Below are 19,813 nucleotides of genomic sequence, written 5' to 3'. Positions count from 1 at the left end.
ATCACTAGTAAACGTAAGATCAGTCTTACAAAATAATCCTAATGATTTTACGAAAAATCATTAAATCCTAAATTTCATAACAAGTTGAGAAATCAAACTTGCATCCTAAACTAAATCATAGTATAAAAAAAATCGGATGCAACTCCCGTAGCCTAAATTGAAGAGACACGAAAAGATCTTCAACAACACAATTTCAACAGTGTTGTCTCTGATGTCTTCAACAAAAACGACAGCACGGGGACAAGCAACAACGAAGGTTGCAAAACCTTGCTTCAGAATCTTCGAATTCTTCAATGGAATTCTTCAGTCTATGCGCAGAGAGTTGTACGTTTGAAGTTTTGCTTCTCTTGTGCGTGAAAACCTCCCTTTATAGATTATCATCCAAGTCTTGAAGGTTTCCTTAGATAGAGTCCTACATGAATAAGGAAACATGTTTAAGTAAGAATAAAACTCTATCAAATCTAACAAATCATATCTTGATAATATCAAATACTTAATATATCTATTAACTACCTTATCAAGATATAATTGATCATGCCAAATATATTTCAAGAGATATTCGAAATATACACATAATATTTGCGAAATATTGTAACTTGTCTAGAAAGCAAAATCAAATATTATCTAATAATTAAGAACGATAATATCAAATAATTAAAATTCCTTTCAATCTCCCCCTTTTTGCTTTCTGGACAAAACATAGCACAAGTAAGAATTAAACATAAACTCTCCCTGAGTTTAAAAATCCTTCTCCCCCTGAATTGTAAGTCTCCCCTTGAAATGTTGTACCTCGTGTTGACAACACCAAGGATAACACGAGCCATGATTTAGGGATTTTATAAATCATATTCAGAGAATAAACTGGGTAGAAGATGTTAGTCTAGTTAAAGCATGTAAGAGTACTTGAAGCACATAACTAGATCAAACAAAACAGTTATATTAAAATCAAAACGAAACTAAACAACTTAAGCAAAGATGGGAGAAGAAGCAAAATCTAAAATTGATCACTATCGGATCCCTCTTGAGCAGTAGCTTCATCCTCATCATCCTTAGTCCCAGATGGACCAGCTTCATCATCTTGTGCACTATCTCCCCCTGCTTGGCCAGAAATGACAAGTTGTCTTTGGCAATCAGGCAAGACCATGCTATAGAAGGCAATGTCTTCCTGATCTTGAGCAATCTTCTCCTCATCACGTGTCATCAGCAGCTGAATAGTGGCAGTGGTAAATTCCATAGGAGTAGAAGTAGGCACTGTTTTTTCAGTGTTGTCACCCGTGTTGGCAACACCGGGTGCAACATCAGCAACTTCAGCAGCAGGAGTAGGAGTGGCAGTCCAGGGTAAATCAAGAACTCGATTTCCCTTGAGAAGTCCAGCTGCTAACTTCAAAATCTCAGGTTGATCCGATAGATCTTCTGTGATATTGTGGATGAATGCCTGAGACTCTAAAATGCCATATATTAAGGATGGGAAAGGCAGCTTAGTAGACTTGAGTCCTTCATCAGCAAATTAAAGCACTGTACGAAATACTTGCTTCCCAAAATTGAAAGGACTCCCAGTCCCTATGACATATAGAATGAACTCCTGTGGCCTTGTGATTACTGTAGAGTTTGATGAAGGCGTCCAATTTCTCACAGCTATCTTGTGAAGGACCGAATAAAATGAAATTAACTTGGCTGCAAAAAAAATGGTCAGAAAACTTTTTGACCAAGCCACCAGTAAGGACAGAAATAACTTCATTGACATCTGGATGGTGTCCTTCATCTACATCGGGGGTTGAGTATAGAGAGTTGATAACAACTGGAGTAAACTCAAACATCCTACCCCGAAGATACACCAAACCATACTTTGTAGACTCTGGATCTTCAATGCTTGAGGTCAGGTTTGCGTAGAATTACAAGAAGACCCTCTTACAATAGGGTATCACAACAACAACAGTATAATAAAGCTTCCTAAGCTTCAAAAAATCAACTAGATTGTACCTATCATAGGAGCGTACATCAATGTTCCTCTTATCCAGCAGTCCTCTATGAATGAAGAGAGACCAAACAGCAGCAGCTTCTCCAGAGTAAAACATGAGGGATTGAGCAGAATCTGTGTCATATTCCTCATCAACAGTGTTGTCTGTGGTGTTGACAACACCACAACAACACTGGCTTCAGCAGTTGAAATATCCTCTTTCTCCAGAGGTTCTTCATCAGCATCCATGCTGGAAACATCATCAGAGTCTTCTTCTTCTTCTATATTAACACTTTTATCAGAAGATTCGGCATCAGAATCGGCAGAAGAGGAAGATGAGGAATTCTCAGTATCTTGATGTGCTTTGCCTTCAGCAAACTCTTCCATCATCTCAGTATCAGGCTCATCATCGGAGAGATGAGCAGAGGAAAGAACAGAATAAGTTGCCTTACCTTGCTTATGACTTTCCAAAATTTGTGCCAACGTGGCATCTTCATCAGAAAAATTTTCTTGAGTCTCCGTATGATTGGATGATTCACCAACTGCTTTCTTGGTTTGAGAGGGAGGCACCACAGAAGAGCTTGAATCATCACTCTCAAAAGCAGATTCAAAATATACCAAAGTAGATTTTTATGATAATTTTTTCCAAAACGAAGGCCGACCATTAGTTACCCTGAGATGTTAACTAGTGGCTTTTAGCACGTGATTTGTGCATGCATATTTAGATTTTTTTTAAAAAAAAAAATCTAGGAACTATGTTAAAATCTTTAAAAATATTAAGTAATAATTTTTGTGTTATAAATTATAATAGAATCATTAAAAATTAAGGTTTTTTTAGATATTAATTTATAAAAGTGCTTTTTTAAAAAAATAATAAAATATTTTAAAAGTTGTTTTAAGAATAAATATGTATGTGCATTAACTAGAGATGACAATGCGGACGGATCCACAAGCGGGTCCGGGGCGGATCTCGGGTTTGGCCAAACCCGTTCCGTTGACATCCCTAGTGTGAACAACTATTCTATAAAATATTTTAACATTTTAAAAATAATGTTTTTCATCTTTTTATTTCATAGTTCAATTCTAAAAACATCTACAAACACATCTCAAGTGATTTTTTTAGAACTATACTTAGACAACACTTTTTCAAAAATATTTTACAAAAATTGTATCCAAACACATAATTTAAGTTTTTTTCACTTATAAAATTCTAAAAATGTATAGAATACATGTTCAAACGGAACCTATATGTATATTAAGATTAAAAAAAATATGCTAGGATAGATACTAGCGAAGATTATGACAAAAAGTGTTCAATTATTTTTCAGTTGCAAGAAATCAAAATTAGGTTCTATATATTATTGTCCTTCTGGGCCTGCGAGCCATGATAATATTAGCCTAATATTGGGCTTGGTCTGCTACATGTGAATACGGCCCAAAAATTAAGCCGCACGATCTCCTGCGTAGCAGCGTATCACTTCCCCAAACCCTGGCCAAAACCCTTCCAGCGCCACTCCCAATTCCGGACGAAGCAGCAGTTATGGCTTGGCGTGGTTCGTTTTCCAGATCTTTCATCTCCAGGGCCAGGGCTTCCGCCTTCCGCTCGTCGCCGCCGCTCGCATCCTCTCGACGAGTTCGCCCGCCATCCCTCCAACCCCGCCGCTTTTCGTTTTCCAATCCCAGGTCCTAAATTTCGATACTTAATAATTAGATTGCCATAATTTTAGTCCAATTCAATTGAATTATCCCACATTCTCACGCTTAGTTCAATTTCTTGTTAATATTTTTGGTGCATCCCTCATTGTGATCTATTTCTTATCCTGCTGCGTAATTCCATTTCCCATTTGTGTCTCAGCTCGCGTGAATTGGATTCTTTGTAGAGATTCACCAAGTTATGTGGTGCAGGACATTGGGGGAACTGGGATGCACTCAATCGCTGATGCCACTGCATAATGTAATGGCCGGAGCACGGCTGACATCTCACTTGGCAGCCAATGTGCGGGCGTGCTGTGAGCTGTACAATGGTACCTTCTGCCGTACTTGTCAGGATCGCTAGTAGTTTCTTTGTGAGTCCGATGCATTTGTTATTAGGATATAGTCCTGGTGATAAATGCTCTATAGGAAATTTGGAAGCTTGTTTAGGTTTCTATTATGATTTAATTTTTTTATTTTTTCCCAAATTTTGTTTACTTTGATATTTGTTCCACTAAGGGGTGAATTAGTTAAATTATGTGTTGGCTTTGTGAAAATTGGTTGATAAAAAAGAATTGGGATTATTGGGATTATTGGGATTGATAGGGAGGAATGGAAAAGATGGGTGATATCAGCAGCGGTTCTCGACAAGCAATGGCAGGATTCTGACACTGAATTGTAGGTTAATTTTTTCCCTTCAATTTGTAGTTTGGTCCCGCGGAGGTTTTTTTTAATGAGTATTGACAATGATATTACGTGAGTAGAAGAGAAACTTGATGCTTGAGGTTGAGTTGCAGATTAAGACAACCTCTATGAACGATAAAACTGTTAACTGGTAGATTATCCTACTAGAATGGAAAATTGATGTTTGAGGTTGTGTTGCAGAGTAAGACAACCTCTGTGAACGAGAAAACTGTTAACTGGCTTATTATTCCACATTTCCACTATTATCCATTTGCAAAAAATAGTTCGTTTTATTCTTGGTCCAATTAAACAAATGTTCAGACTTCTGAGGTGTCCTCTCATTGTGTTTTCATTGCTTTCCTTCACTTTGGAACTCATCAAATAGCAGAAAAAGCAATAGTATTGCTAACATGAGAAGAAGTTAAGCATGCTTACACCGTCTCCTTGTTTCATATAATATATATATAATATAAAATATTTGAAAGAATGCAGTCTCGTCTTTCATACAACATAAAACATTTGAAAGAATGTAGGAGACTCGGGCATTAGGAACTGACACAGCTGGTATATTTTCATTTAAGCTGACTCATGCTTCTTTTATTTGCCCTGCTCCTTTGTGGTCATTGATCATCCCCCCCCAACACACACACACACACACATCTTAACTGGCAGAAAACCATGTTGTCTTTATCTTTGCTGTATTCACTATTAGTTATCATGTTGCCATAAAATTGCAATCCTTCAGAGGTTATCTGCTATTCTCGAGTCAAATGATGATACTAAAGTTTCATGCTTTTGCGACTTTAGTTCACTTTCCTTGAATATTTTCAGTTTGCTGCCTCTCAAGCATTCTAACAAATAAATCTATAGATTTATCTTTAACGTATGGGAATGAGAGGACCATTAATCTTGGGTAAAGCTGAGTAATTCTGTAGTTCTACCCAAGTTGATAGATCCGTACATTGATCTATTAGTTCTTAGAGAGTCAATTCTGCTGGTCTGGGTAGGAATCCTGCTATTTCACGTGTTTAAGAGGACCACCATTGGTAACATTGGTCAATTGAAGGACCACCTCTGTCATAAGGGTGAGTGGCATAGTCTTTATCTTGACATAGTAATATAGCATATACAGTATGTATATTGTTTTAGTTGGCTAAGGTTGGTCATAATGTTTAGTTGTTTTCTCAGGGACATGGTTAGAAACTTAGAAAGGGAGTGGCATATTAAAAAGAGCCTTAGCTAGATAGCTACCTATGCAATAGAATTCAGGCTATCAACAGATTTATCCATGTTGACATGACCCTAGGTCAATCAAGTTTGGTGGAGCTAAAATAGGTTTGATATCCACATATTGCTGTCTTAGAACTTGATATAAACTCGTTGTCCAAGTTCGAGTCCCTCCTCCTCCCAACATATCCATAAAACTGACTTGTTTGAGATAACAAAAGATTGAAGATAGACCCTCTTCCATTTGAATTTGGTGTCTGGCAAACTGATACTTTATGGGTTAGTTTTAACCCAATTGTTTTACACGAGAAAATGTGTGATGCGTACTTTGCTGCATCAGTTGCATTGTAAGATATGGTGTCGCTATCACGTGTTAGAACCATCAAATTTACTTGAATTAGGTTGGAGTTACACTGTCAACTTTTGGATGTCTGTCCAGTTCCCCACTAAATTAGTGCTGAAGAAACAAGTGGCTCTCCAGAGTCGTGGTCTATGAAGTGATTGACAACTCACCAAGCATATATGAAGTAGATCAAGTATTCTTAAATACTCCCCCCCCTCCTACCCAAATCAATATTCCATTAGCTACGCCCACGCCCAAATTGCTTTAGCATTTTGAAGAGACTAATGTGTCAGCTGTATACTTGCAATACTAAAATTGACTTGGTTGAATGCAATAATACGACACTTGAAAATGGACGGAGTGAGTGCTAGTTTTTCAACTATTTACAGATACAGACTGTTTCACATTTCATATAACCATGTAAATCTTACATTGTGGCAGGTACTTAAAACTTGTTGGATCAACACAGTCAGTAAAAAGATTGGATCTCGGCGAAAGGTGTCTCCTGCAGGAACTCTTGAGAAATAAAGAAAATGTTTGTAAAGAATTGATCACTCGTTTTCATGTTTTAGTAGATCACCTTTTTTTAAAAACTGTTGATACAGATATTTGCTAGCTGCGAAACAATTGTGGTTGTCACAATCAACCAAAATCTGTAGTGCTTTGATGTGTATTGCTCTTCCTATTTGGATTAATTGTCACTCATCGTATTTAATATACTTTGAAGAGTTAAGTGACTATCTATTGCGTTAAGTGACTATCTGTTGCGTATTGAAACTGTATATATAGATATATATACGCATAAACACACTCGTTCTTTGAGACTTTTATGGCGGTCCCCAATCACTAACGAAGATCTTTTATGTACTTAATAATGAGCCAAAATTTTGATTAGGTAGGATGTGTGACTTCGTGGGTCACTATTGTATTTATAATACGAGTGGAAAAATATTCAGAATATTATATATACGATCATATAAAGTATTATTCGTGCTGAGGACATCCGCAATGCAGGGTGTTAATAACACTCAATAACACTTTTCACGTCATCAAACGACGTGAGTCCCACTGTTAATAACACGTATCTCTTTTTAGTTTTTACCTACAATCCTTTTAACATTAACACTTATTATTTATGGGTCTCACATTTCACTAAATAATTTAAAATTGTTTTATATTAAATAAATAAATTTTAAAATATTTAAATTTATATTTATTTTTTAAATAATAATCTTATTTTTTTAGTTTTTGTTTTATTAATTTTAAAAAATAATAATAAAATTATTTTAATATATTTATTAAATACAATGTAATTATGAAATTGAAATGCAACAATAACTTAGAAAAAAAACCACGATACGATGAAATTAAAAATAACATATGAAGCACTAATTCACGGATTGTTGTTTCAATTCTCCCAGATATGCTCCACTAAGTCGTCGCGAAGTTGGTGATGAACTTGAGTGTCACGTAGCTCAGAATTTTTCCGAAGATAATCCTGAAATCCTCGGTTTGAGCCATTAATAGGTTGTACGGGTTCGCCACCTTCATTGTTGTACCAATTTGTCACGTGACCTCCCTCATCCTCAACAATCATGTTATGCAAAATAATGCAAGCTAATATGATTTGTTTTAACTTTTTCCTATACCAATAACGAGTTGGGCCTCTAACAATCGTCCATCGAGATTGGAGCTCCCCAAATGCCCGCTCGACATCTTTTCTTGGAGACTCCTGTCTTTTCTTAAACAACTTCCTCTTGGGATCCTCCGAGCAAGGAAAAGTCTTAATGAAAGTAGCCCACTCGAGATATATTCCATCTGTTAGATAATAACCTTTTGTATATGTAGTGCCGTTCACCGTGAAATTTCGGCGCATTTCCATGCAAGACGATGTTGAATATGGGAGATTCATATAACACGTTAATATCGTTACGTGAACCGACGACCCCAAAGAAGGCATGTCATATCCACAAATCATGAGACGCGACTGCTTCAAGCACGATTGTTGGTGACCCATGTCACCTTGTAATTTGACATTTCCAAGCAACTGGACAATTTTTTCATTTCCAGTGCATACAATCAAGGCTACCCAACATATCAGAGAAGCTATGTCTCTCATCATGCATTTGAAGAAGATGTTGAACATCATCAACATTTGCTCTTCTTAAGTACCTATCATCAAATATTTCAACCACGTATTCGCAGGACTTGAAAAGACACATGATGGCAGTTGATTCACCCATACGTAGGTACTTATCAAGATGGTCTGCGGGGACTCCGTAAGCCAGTTGACGAATCACAGCGGTGTACTTTTGTAGTGGTGACAACCTTTTTCTTCGCACAGCATCGTCCCTCTGTTGAAAAAACGCAGAATGATTCTCTAACACAGTCACTATGCGGAGGAATAACTCTCTTCGCATTCGAAATCATCTTCTAAATATTTCATCGTGGTACATCGGGTTTGAAGAAAAATAATCAATGACGAGCCTGTCATGCCCGAATTCACCATTTCTTTGGATGAACCTCCTTCTTCCGTGTGTTTCCCTCCTCTGATATGCTTCCATAACTTGTTGGTGTTGTTGAAGTACCATTAACATAAGCTCTTGTACCGGATCATCTTCTTGCTCGTAGATTTCAACATGTACTTCGTATTCACTTGTCGAGTTGGAACTTGAGCTAGAGCTGCCTGTAGAATGAGACATGTTTGGAGGAAACACGTTGTTGTATATGTGTTTGCGAAATGTAGCTTAGTGGAATGAAAATCTCGTAGCACAATGTGTCTATATATATAGTTATTCTCATTCAACGGCTAGTTTCTAACAACTAGTTTACAACGACTAGTTTGCAATGACTAGTTTCTAAAGACTAGTTTACAATGACTAGTTTGCAACGACTAGTTTGAAATCACATTAATCGAAATTACAATAATTAAACATTACAATCACTCGGAAATACAATAATTAAATATTACAATCACTCGGAAATACAATAACTAAACAATAAAATCACTACGAAATACAATAATTAAACAATACAATCAATCGAAAATACAATCGAAATGCGCAAACATTTTAGATATCCCACCTCGACCTGATATCCTTGCACAGACATTCATGTATGATAAGTTGCTCCGTAGTCATCTGCGAGGTGTCTTTGTTCAAGATCACATACTTCTTCAACTTCAATTGACGATTCTTAGCTTCAGCATTGGACAAGAAAGATTTTTCCTTAATCTTCTCAACTTTAAGTATTTTTGTTTCAGATTGACTTCAGACTTTTTTACGCTTGTGTACTCATTGAACTTTGCAAACATATTGTCATAGTTTAATGTCAGTTCCTCCAAGGTCGATTTGACTTTGTATTTTCCCTTTATTTTTGTTGCCTTCTGACCCATTGGACGAGTATCTTCGTCATCTAGGTCTATACTCACATTTTGGTTGGAAGATGTGTAGCTTGCTACTGACTCGGAGGTCCTCGTCTTCTTTGTGGCCACAAAGTGATCATCGGATTGTGGAGTAAACATTGGACGATCTTTGAAAATTCTCCACACATGCTCAAGATTGAATGCAACGCCATTGTTTTCGTCGCGATATTTTTCATACGCAAATTTCAATATATCTTCGTCATTATGACCACTGTGATATGAACTGTAAATACTATTGTAATTTGCATTAAATCGATTTATCTTCTTTTGGATTGTGTTGTGCCAATGTGACCGTATAACATTTGCCTTTCTGCTGTTGGAACCTGGAGTACGATTCTCATTGTAGTACCTGGCAACACGTCCTCAAAAAGCATCTGTCTTCTGATCATTGCCGATTATTGGATCATCGCTGATTGTGAAAAAACTTCTCTCCAAGACCTCGTCTTCAAACTTTGTCCAAGTTGAACGCTTTCTCGTACCCTCAGCATTTGGAACCGTTCTTTCTAAATTCACCACCTCGATTGGGGATTGACGATCGAAAAGTTGAGTCTCCGGGACAAAAAATCAAAGTTGCAGGTTCAATCGGAATCAGAGATGAAAAATGCGTATCAGTTGTGTGTGGGGTACCATAGCCTTGAACAACCGGCGGCGTGAAATGTGGCTGACTTATGTTTTTTCAATATTCGCCTGGAAGCATTTGATGTGGACCTCTGAGGAAAAAATTCGGATTATTCATAAAATTTCCAAAACCTTGAAAATTTTGAACGTTTTGTGGAGGAAACTGCATATTTGGAAATAGATGTAGATATTGATGAGTTGGTGGAATTTGTGGATTTCGGGAAGATGAATTTTCTTGCCGGTTTTGTGTAGAATTCAACCAATTTGTAAGAAATGTAGAGATTTCAACTCAACCCAACCCGCCAACCCGACACGACTCAACCCGAAAAATATCAGGTTAGGGTTGGGGGGTTTTTGGATTTGGATCGAATCGGGTTGACCCGAAAACTAACCCGAAAAAATTAATCGGGTTCGGGTCAACCCGGGTTGACCCAAAACTTTTAGTTATTATTATTTTTATATAAAATTAAGATAGATTTACTACATTTTTATACGCTGTGTGTTTGAAAAAAATATTATTATATATTGATATAATAGATTTTCGTTATTTAATGTTTATTTTGTACAATTTTTATTTTTTAAAATATTTTTTTATTTTTTAATAAGTATACTTTAAATTTTCTATAACTAAAAGTTCAAGTTTAAATTATATATAAGCTTAGATTTTGTTATTATGTGATTAAATTAAATATTATTTTTTTACATGTATTAAATATTATTATTATTATTATTGTGTGTTTTGAAATTTTTATTTAATTATTTTGTTAAAAAAAATAAAATCGGGTTGGTTCGGATTGATCGGGTTAGTCGGGTTCGGGTTCGGGTTGGGCATTTTTGGGTTGATTCGGGTTCGGGCCGGGTTTGGGTTGAAGAAATTTTTAGAGTTATTTTCGTCAACCCGATGCGAACCCATCCGACCCACCCGGATCGACACCCCTAAAGAAATGCCCTCATATTTTCATCCATTTCGCATAGAAAATAAGATTGTAGAAACTAATAAAAAAAAAGGGAGAAAATGAAGAGTTGAATTGGAGAGTGTAGGGAGTTGGAATGAAATTTTGTGTTAACATTGGTGAGTATTTATAGATGAAAATTCAAAGTAGCCGTTAACTATCCATTAAATTTTTTTAAATTTTTATTTATTTAATTAAATTTAATAAAAATTAAATTATAAATAAAAAAAATTATTTGACAGTTGAAAAAATCAATTCGTTGGACTCAATTTGGCCAAATTCTTGAAATATTACTGTTTAATAATATATAAATTAAAAAAATTAAAAATTAAAAATATATATAATGCAGGTGCAGACGCGTGGGGCCATGTTTGCACCTGCTACACGCGATTTTCGACGCGTGCAAGATACACAAAGTGTCTGGTGCGTGCTTGCACGCGCCATTTTTTTTTAAAAAATAATAATAGAGGGCGGACCGTTCAGCGCTCCCTTTCTCTCTCTTAACACCCACCCACAATGCATTTAAATGGGTGTTAAATCTGTTATCTAGGAAACAATTTCTGTCGTTTTTGATTTCACAAATCTGTATAAAGCCATAAAGGTAATCAATTGTAGGTAGAAATATTAAAAATGAATACTTGCGGGAGATGAAGGCTTACTTAGAGGGTGTTTGGCAGAGCTTAAAAGCTCTTTCAAACAGCTTATAAGCTGTTTTAGAGCTTTTAAGCTCTGAAAATTTGTTTGGTAAAATTTTTTAAAAACAGCTTATAAGCTGTCAAAATAAGTTGTTTGACAGCTTATAAGCTGTTTTAAAAAAAGTAAGGGGGGAGGTACTTTTTTAAAAAAGATCTTATTTTAATATTCCATCTCTCTAAAATATCCTTGAATATTTTAATAAATCTCCATCTTATCCTCCACTCATTAAATATTAAAAATTATTTTTAAAAAAAATTACAAATCACATAAATTTTTCTAAAAGTAAAATATTAAAAATAATTATTTTTTAATATAGGTTTATTCTAAAACTATTTTTGTATATGTATAACTCGAAACATTATTTTCATAGAATTTATACCCTTCTTGGTAATTTTGACAATAAAAGATCTTATAATACCAAACATATCAACATCTTTAAGTTGTTTAAAATAAGTTTACCCAAACACTTTAACAACTTATTTTTAAAATAAGTTCTAACAGCTTATAAGCTCGTAAAACAGCTTTTAAGCTCTAAAAGCTTATAAGCTCTTTTTAATAAGTTTAGCCAAACACCCTCTTACTAATACTCATGCATGGATATTGCATTTAAATTTTTAAGAAGTTTTTATATATATATATATATATATATATATATATATATAATATAGTTTTGTTATGCTGCCTACCTCCCGTGCCCACCTCCATGCCCACCTCTGAGATGACAATCATCCCATGGATGAGATGAATCATATACAAATGGTTCATCCAATGGATGAGTGTCACCTCATAGGTGGGCATGCAGGTAGGCAACATAGCAGTTTTGTTATGCTGCCTACCTCCCGTGCCCACCTCCATGCCCACCTCTGAGATGACAATCATCCCATGGATGAGATGAATCATATACAAATGGTTCATCCAATGGATGAGTGTCACCTCATAGGTGGGCATGCAGGTAGGCAACATAGCAAAACTCTATATATATATATATATATATATATATATATATATATATATATATTGCCACAAATCAGCCATGGTAACTTATTAAACACTAGTATTTTGCACACATTGTCGTAAACTTGTGGATATAATCAGGGACGGAGCCAGAAAAATCAAATAGGGGGGGGGGGGGGGCAGATCATGGTTCGCAGTTGCGGTTGCGGAGGCTGTTGTTCCAATTGTATTGGAATTTCACGGAACGGTCGCGGTTATTGTCGCAGGATATTTTTATAATAAAAATAGATATAATTATATAATTTGCTAAAATTTTAATTGAAAAAATTAATTAAAACGTTCCGCAAAATCCGTGAAATTGCCGTTTCGTTCCGCGACGTCCGCAAAATCGCCGATATTTTAAAGAAAAACAGTGTTATATTAATCAACTGTTTTTTCCCGTAACTTTGTGAACCATGGGCTAAATGAACAACACATATATTTCAAGAGAAAGATAATTATAGGACAAAATATTACTTCAACAAAATAAAAAATCGTCAAACAAAAAATAAAGTACTTAGATAAAAAAATAAAAATTTCAATGTAAAATTTTTATTTTTATTTTTATTTATTTTAGCTTTTTAATCTTTATTTAAAAATAAAAAAATTTGGCCACTCCGACTCGCCCCCCTTACCCCCACCAACGATATAAATTTAAAATTTATTACTAGAAATAAATATAACTAGACAAAAAGAGCATAAAATTATAAATAAAATAGATTATTTTAAATAATTATTAAAAATTAGGATATCTGGTGAAATTGTAAATAAAAACTCTTGTGAGATCGTCGGTTAATTTTTTTTTGACGAATTTCCTACTCAACTCAACCTATGAAAGCATATTACTCTTTATACAAAAAGTGTTATTTTTCACAATATATATGGATCTAGTCGACCCATCTCATAGATAAATATCCATGAGATCATCCCACCACCTATCCAAATTCAAGAACGTTTACGTTGAACATTGATCAGTCACCGTCGAAATCGATTGGGATTAGCAAGTATAATAGATCAGATTATAATAAACTGGATTTTTTTACGTCCAATCTATTCAAAAAAAAAAATCAAATATATAACTATTAATATTTTTATTTTTAAACTTAATCTAGAGAAATTAATTTATAACTAAGTGAATGCGATTATCAAACTAAATTTGAATTATAATTATAAAATAAAGAATTTTAACAGATCAGATTAGATCGAGTTGATTAATTACGAAATAAATCAAATTCAAACAAAATAACCAAAAGATATAAAAATGTCAATAAGCCAGGTTTAAACTCAGTCTAACCCCATTTGGGGCGAATTAAACCTGGTTACGTGAGTCTATAAGCGGATTCCGAGTGGATCTTGATAATTAGTGAATTAGCTTCAAAACCCGTCATCCCACTATATATATATTTTTTGAAAATCCCATTATATATATTTACTTACACATATATATAATTAATTATTTATTTATATTTTTTTATAATATTTAATAATGAAGAATTAATCCAATAGTTCACAATATTTTAGAATTAAATAATTTTATTCTATCAAGATATATTTAATATTAATATATTATTACTTTCTCTTTGTTATTAGTTAAATATAAATTAATAGATTTTAAATTGTGATAATATTTTCTATTTCTTAATATTATTGATATAGAGTCGGAAAGTAATTTTATTGATATATTTATTAAATATTAAAATTTGTATTGTGTTGAATAAAATTTAAAAATTATATAATTTATAATGAAATTCAGGGTGGGACATGTCCTGAGTTTGGTCAAATCTGGCCTAGGCTCGCCCCGCTGTCATTCTTAGAAATATACAACGGTATCGAACTTGACCATGTGACACATGTTCAAATTCAATAGACTGTTCAAATTCTTGCCTATGAAAATGAAATTCCTTATATTATTTATTAAATAATTTAGACTTAATAAACTTATTTTTATTTAACAAAATTTTCTGAAATTTCAGTTTTCATCTAAAACCATGCATCGAAACGAAATACTATTTCCATTCGGTTTAGTCATGCGTTGATTGATATTTTAAAGTTAAACTTTAATTTATAGCCTTTCATCTTCCAATTGGTTTAGTCATGCATTGATTGATATTTTGAAGTTAAAATTTAATATATAGTCTTTCCGTTCGATCAAACAACAAATATCTATTACTATCTATTACAATTTACTGAAGCAAGAGGGTGTTATAGTAACTATTTTTTTGGTATTTTTATTTGAACTTCAAAAAATAACCATATCTAATAAATAAATAAATAAATAAAACTATTTTGCAATTTCAATTATTTTCATACAACTTTTCCATAATTTCATACTTCACGTTTGACATATTTTAATTTCAAAATTCAAAAACTAACTCTCACATATATTACCTACTTGAGATTGGTTTGTTAAATTTTTTTTTAGAAATTAACAAATTTTATCATAAATTATCTTTTAATATGATAATTTGATAAACACACGCATTGCGTGTGCAAGACGCTAGTGTAAATGATTGAGTAGATTATTTACATGTAAACCAACAATTAAATATAAATCAATCTAAAATTAAGACACAAATGATTAAATAAATAAATCTATTGAATCATAACCGAATATCGTTAATGAAATGTAGTCCATATGACACTAAGATCCAAAGTTTGTGATGATGTCTTGGGTTTGATTTCTTGCTAAAAACTAAATTCTCCTCTCTCCAAACCTTCAAAACCCTATAGCTTGCTTCTCCAAAGAGTGGAAAAGTCTTTTCCATGAATCCGGGCAGGCTTCCATATTCATATATAACTACCTTGAATCCAACAATAGAGTCATCCTAGCTATACTTGGAATTATAAAAATCGAGTTTGGAATATTGACCAGAATTCAAATAGAGGCTTAATTTTTTTTTTTCAAAATTTGCTTACATAATATTCATTTGTTCATTCTTTCAAATATTGTCCATCTTAATTTTTTCAGTTTTCGTCAACACAAATTATAAAAATTCAATGAACTCAACAATGCAAACCATGACCTAGCTTCAATGGGGCACAATCAACGGATGGTCTCGGTTTTTCCATTTAGACTTTAGAGCCAAAAAAAAAAAAAAAACGTCATCCATTAATGATAAATATGACTGTTTATTTAGATATATGTGAAGTTATAATATCTAAAAATATATATATATATATATCATATAAAATTAACTTTATAGTGCTAAAAAGTAAGTGGCTCTCTTTCAAGTTTCCAAGCTTCTCCAATAATTCAGGGGGCCACAACCCAATTGCGAAATGTCCTATTATACGAAATAGTTACTTTGAGGAACTGATCCCATGATAATTGTTTAAGTCGGCCGAACACAAGTACTTGGCATCTTCTCTCAGTTGGCCCTTTCAGATGCCCAAATAATTTACTAAAATCTTCTTTAATGAGGGCCAATCAAGATTCTTCTTGTCCTCCAACATCCACTTTTATATTAGGAATTTGGAAGAAACACAAACTCAATCAATATCTTCAATTTTTGGTGCCTTTCTTTTCAGTACTTCATGAGCTTCAGCCGATCCAGATTTAGATGAGTAGAACATATATATATATAAATTTGTCATCTTTCGCGCAATCAAAAAAATAATGTTATGTTATTATACACGTGTATTACTGACGGTCCCATGCATATATATATATATATATATATATATATATATATATATATATATATATATATATATATGCATGATTTATCATCGCGCGAATTTGGATATTGAAAAATTGGCATATTGCGACTAATTCATAAATACAAGATAGATTATTCAAGATTTGAATTCTTGTTAATTATAAACACAAATACTGTCACGCTCGCCTCTGCCGTGCCAATCGTTGTGTGCATCTTAGCATAATTTGATGTCAACTTCCTATTATGATAAAAGATAAAGCCCTATATATCCTCTGGAACAAGGTGGTTGTGGTCCTCTAATATTCTCAATCCAATCCCAATATGAATTCATCATCTGATCTTTGCTTTCTTTTCTCTTTTCTTCAGTTCACAAAATGTTGGCCTAAAAAGCCAACCTCAAAGTTTGCTGTATCATCCATATCCTTATTATGAGAATGTAACTTGTGCCCTATTATCAACATCAGTGCATCTTGTGCCAACACTTTTTCTTCTTCAATGCATCCACTCTCTTGGGATTTTTTTTTTCCTTTTTCAATCAATCATTGCCAATTAGATCACCGCAAGGAAAAATCATTCCGCCGAATTAAGGGCGGAATCAAGGGTTGACTAAAAAATTAGACAATTGTAGTGTGCTTCTTCGAGGCTAGTCCAGGGACGTAGCTAGAAATTTTTTTGACATCGGGTTGGTCGATGCAATAATATTGAATTGAATCAGTGTCGATAATAAACACTTACAAAATATTTAATGACAACTACAAGTATTACATAGTGACACGAAAAATATATAAACCATTGAATGCGTGCCTTGTGATTTTTCGATGTCGATAATAAACACTTACAAAACATTTAATAGCAACTAGAAGTATTACACCATGGCACGAAAAACATATAAACCACTGGATGCATGTCTTGTGGTTTCTCACATAATAGAACTTATCAATTATTGAATCAGTGTAGATCTTTATGATAAACAGTCTTTCAATGTCGACAATTATATAATCTGCCAATAATTATTCTTCCATCTTCTTTTCGGGGAGACGTTTTAAGAAATCTCATAGCTTGGAATGATCGTTCAGCTATTGCATTAGAAACATATAGAGTTAAAACAAGATGAATTCAATTTTCATCTTTAATCGATCCTTACAGCACACTCAAAATGAAAAATATGATGTATCAGATAATAGAACACACCATAAAAAAAATCAAATGAACAACTAAAAAACACCTCATTTCCGATAAAAGAAAAATAATAATTTTGAAAATGTAAAAATTTAATTGCAAAGATAAGTATCTAAATGAAATCGGAAAAATTTATGGAAGAAAAAAAATATATAAACCCTACAAGTGAACCACTAGAAAAACACGCGTCATTTACATATTCTAATGAAGAAAATACAAAAAATCAATGACACGCCAAATCATAGAAACTAAATGAAATCATTTCAAGAAAAAATATGATGTCTACTTTACAATTATTTCCAAGACACCCACAATTGCATACATTAATGAAATTAAATAGTCATTCAAAAACAAATACTAGTTTACAATTAATATGAGAATTTGGGTGTGACAAAATTTTGTACACCGGTTCCTCGACCTTTTCAGCAGAAAATATTTTCATCAAAATATGTTATGTTTTGGATATTTTTATACTGCATATATAATATACAAACGTTTGATTATCAATTTGAAAGACATCAAAGGTATTCGTGGTTGTTTTCAAGTGTGCACTTTGAAAACAACATTCTTAGGAATCCATTGTATCCTAGAGGAGAATTCGCTTAGCCTGAGTACATCACCGTGGTGGGAGCCAATAGTTTCTTAAGGAAAGCGAATGTACGCGCCTTAGATTCGAAACTCTGATTTTGTAGCAGGAGATTCGTGCAATTCTTTGACAGCATCACTGTACAAGAAAGGTTCCCTGAAAGCAACAAAATACAAGGAAGGTTCCTGGGCAGAATCTGAATCGAATAAACCATATCCCACCAACAATCTTAAGAAACTATTTTGTGCAATCGATGGATTCTCAAGGAAATTCGCTTCGTAACTTTGTTGCGGATTTTGTCAAGTTGGAAAGGTTTGATGGTGCAAACTTTCGGCGTTGGCAAAATAAGGTGCATTTTCTACTCACTTCGCTAAATGTGGTGCATGTTCTTACCACACCAAAACCGGTGGAGGCGAAAACTGAAACCATGGAAAAAACAAGGGAGAGACAAAAGTGGGACCAAGATGACTATGTGTGCAAGGGTCTTTGCAATGCAATGTCCGATGCTTTGTTCGACCAATACTACAACAAGGAAACGACAAAGAAAATTTGGGACTCACATGAAGCTACCAAGTATCAATTTGAAGATGCTACAAGTAAATATTTTTGTTTTCCAAGTTTTTCCAATATCGCATGATCGAAATTAGGAAAGTGATTGAGCAATTCCATGAAGTCATACACATTTATAATCAATTTGCCCAACATAAAATGCATATGGATGAATCTATTGTCGTGTTTTTGGTTATTGACAAACTTCCTAATTCTTGGAAAGATTATAAGAATAATCTCGCACAAAAAGGAGAACATATCTCTGGAAGAATTGGGTAGCCATATTCGAATTGAGGAAGATTTTCGTGCTAAAAATTCAGAGGAACAATCCTCTAAGGTGCTTATGGTGGAGGAAGTTAAGAATCCAAGGAACAGTGATAGGAGGAACTCCTCTAAAACCAGAAAGAGAAAAGATGACAAAAACCAGAACTCCAGGAACCATAAAAGAAATGGCATTTGCCATTTTTGTGGTACATCAGAGCATTTCAAAAGAGAATGTCGGCTCCTGATGAAACAAAAACAGGCTGAAAGACCTGATTTTGTGGCTATGATCGTAGAGGCATGTGTGGTTGAAGATTCCCAAGATTGGTGGTTGGATTGCGATGCTACTAAGAACATTTGCATCAACCGAAACCAATTCTCTACCTATTCATCGGTAGAAGAAGATATAATTATCTAGATGGGGAATCACTCTACGACGAAAGTAAAAGAAACAGGAACTGTCAAACTGGAGTTCACTTCAAGGAAATCACTTACTTTGACTAATGTGTATCATGTGCCTGAAGTTAGGAGGAACCTTGTTTTCGGAAGCATACTTAGTAATTATAGCGTCAAGATTGTCATAGAATCTGATTTTGTAACCATTCTCAAAGAAGGTGCATTTGTTGGCAAAATATTTGTGTATGATGGAATGTTCAAAATGAATATCAATAAAACTAATTTTATTTACATGGTTGACTCATTTAATTTTTAGCATTTTCGTCTAGGGCATCTTAACTCTAGAAAAATGCATGAAATGAGTCATATGGGCTTGATACCAAAATGTAAGGATAATATGCTAGAAAAATGCAAAGTATGCATACAAAATAAAATAACTAAAACCCCGTTTCTTAGTATAAAGAGAACAAGTTCTATGTTGGAATTAAACACAGTGATTTATGTGATTTACATGCTACGCCTACTAGGGGAGGAAAATGTTATTTTGTTACTTTTATTGATGATTTTTTTTAGATATTGTCATGTGTATTTAATGA

The 19,813-nt window shown here is 33.8% G+C and overlaps 3 protein-coding genes across 7 annotated transcripts; 1 reads left to right on the top strand and 2 right to left on the bottom strand.

Moving 5' to 3' along the window:
• Positions 1 to 3,411: 3,411 nt before the first annotated feature.
• On the top strand, positions 3,412 to 6,643 carry LOC140864934 (uncharacterized). Of its 5 annotated transcripts, none has more exons than XR_012144430.1 (4): positions 3,412 to 3,640; positions 3,863 to 3,981; positions 4,256 to 4,331; positions 6,345 to 6,643. XR_012144430.1 is itself a non-coding variant. In XM_073269361.1 (4 exons), exons 1-3 carry the CDS (start codon positions 3,498 to 3,500, stop codon positions 4,276 to 4,278), a joined length of 285 nt encoding a protein of 94 aa, XP_073125462.1. In that variant the 5' UTR covers positions 3,412 to 3,497; the 3' UTR covers positions 4,279 to 4,327; positions 6,345 to 6,643. The 5 variants fall into 5 exon arrangements, 2 of the variants coding, with proteins under 2 accessions (XP_073125462.1, XP_073125461.1); XR_012144428.1 differs by having other exon boundaries at positions 3,863 to 4,023; positions 4,256 to 4,327; XR_012144429.1 differs by having other exon boundaries at positions 3,863 to 4,023.
• Positions 6,644 to 7,311: 668 nt separating this feature from the next.
• On the bottom strand, positions 7,312 to 7,920 carry LOC140862560 (uncharacterized). Its single transcript, XM_073265587.1, has one exon. It carries the CDS (start codon positions 7,918 to 7,920, stop codon positions 7,312 to 7,314), a length of 609 nt encoding a protein of 202 aa, XP_073121688.1.
• A 1,164-nt stretch (positions 7,921 to 9,084) lies between these two features.
• LOC140862559 (uncharacterized) lies at positions 9,085 to 9,716 on the bottom strand. The gene is made up of 2 exons (XM_073265586.1): positions 9,634 to 9,716; positions 9,085 to 9,538 (listed from the first exon to the last, which is right to left on the bottom strand). Exons 1-2 carry the CDS (start codon positions 9,714 to 9,716, stop codon positions 9,085 to 9,087), a joined length of 537 nt encoding a protein of 178 aa, XP_073121687.1.
• Between the last annotated feature and the right edge of the window lie 10,097 nt (positions 9,717 to 19,813).

The sequence above is a fragment of the Henckelia pumila genome, chromosome 4 (genome assembly GCF_033568475.1).
Source record: "Henckelia pumila isolate YLH828 chromosome 4, ASM3356847v2, whole genome shotgun sequence".
Taxonomy (NCBI): domain Eukaryota; kingdom Viridiplantae; phylum Streptophyta; class Magnoliopsida; order Lamiales; family Gesneriaceae; genus Henckelia; species Henckelia pumila.
This window is presented reverse-complemented; position numbering and strand designations above follow the sequence as displayed.

What these genes read in the sequence shown, in the direction of transcription:
- LOC140864934 (XM_073269360.1), top strand. Translation starts at nt 3,498, where the DNA reads ATGGCTTGGCGTGGTTCGTTTTCCAGATCTTTCATCTCCAGGGCCAGG. An exon ending in TTTTCGTTTTCCAATCCCAG is followed by an intron (nt 3,641 to 3,862) that starts GTCCTAAATTTC and finishes TATGTGGTGCAG; the next exon opens with GACATTGGGGGAACTGGGAT.
- LOC140862560 (XM_073265587.1), bottom strand. Translation starts at nt 7,920, where the DNA reads ATGGGTCACCAACAATCGTGCTTGAAGCAGTCGCGTCTCATGATTTGT.
- LOC140862559 (XM_073265586.1), bottom strand. Translation starts at nt 9,716, where the DNA reads ATGATCAGAAGACAGATGCTTTTTGAGGACGTGTTGCCAGGTACTACA. An exon ending in CAGGTTCCAACAGCAGAAAG is followed by an intron (nt 9,539 to 9,633) that starts GCAAATGTTATA and finishes TTCATATCACAG; the next exon opens with TGGTCATAATGACGAAGATA.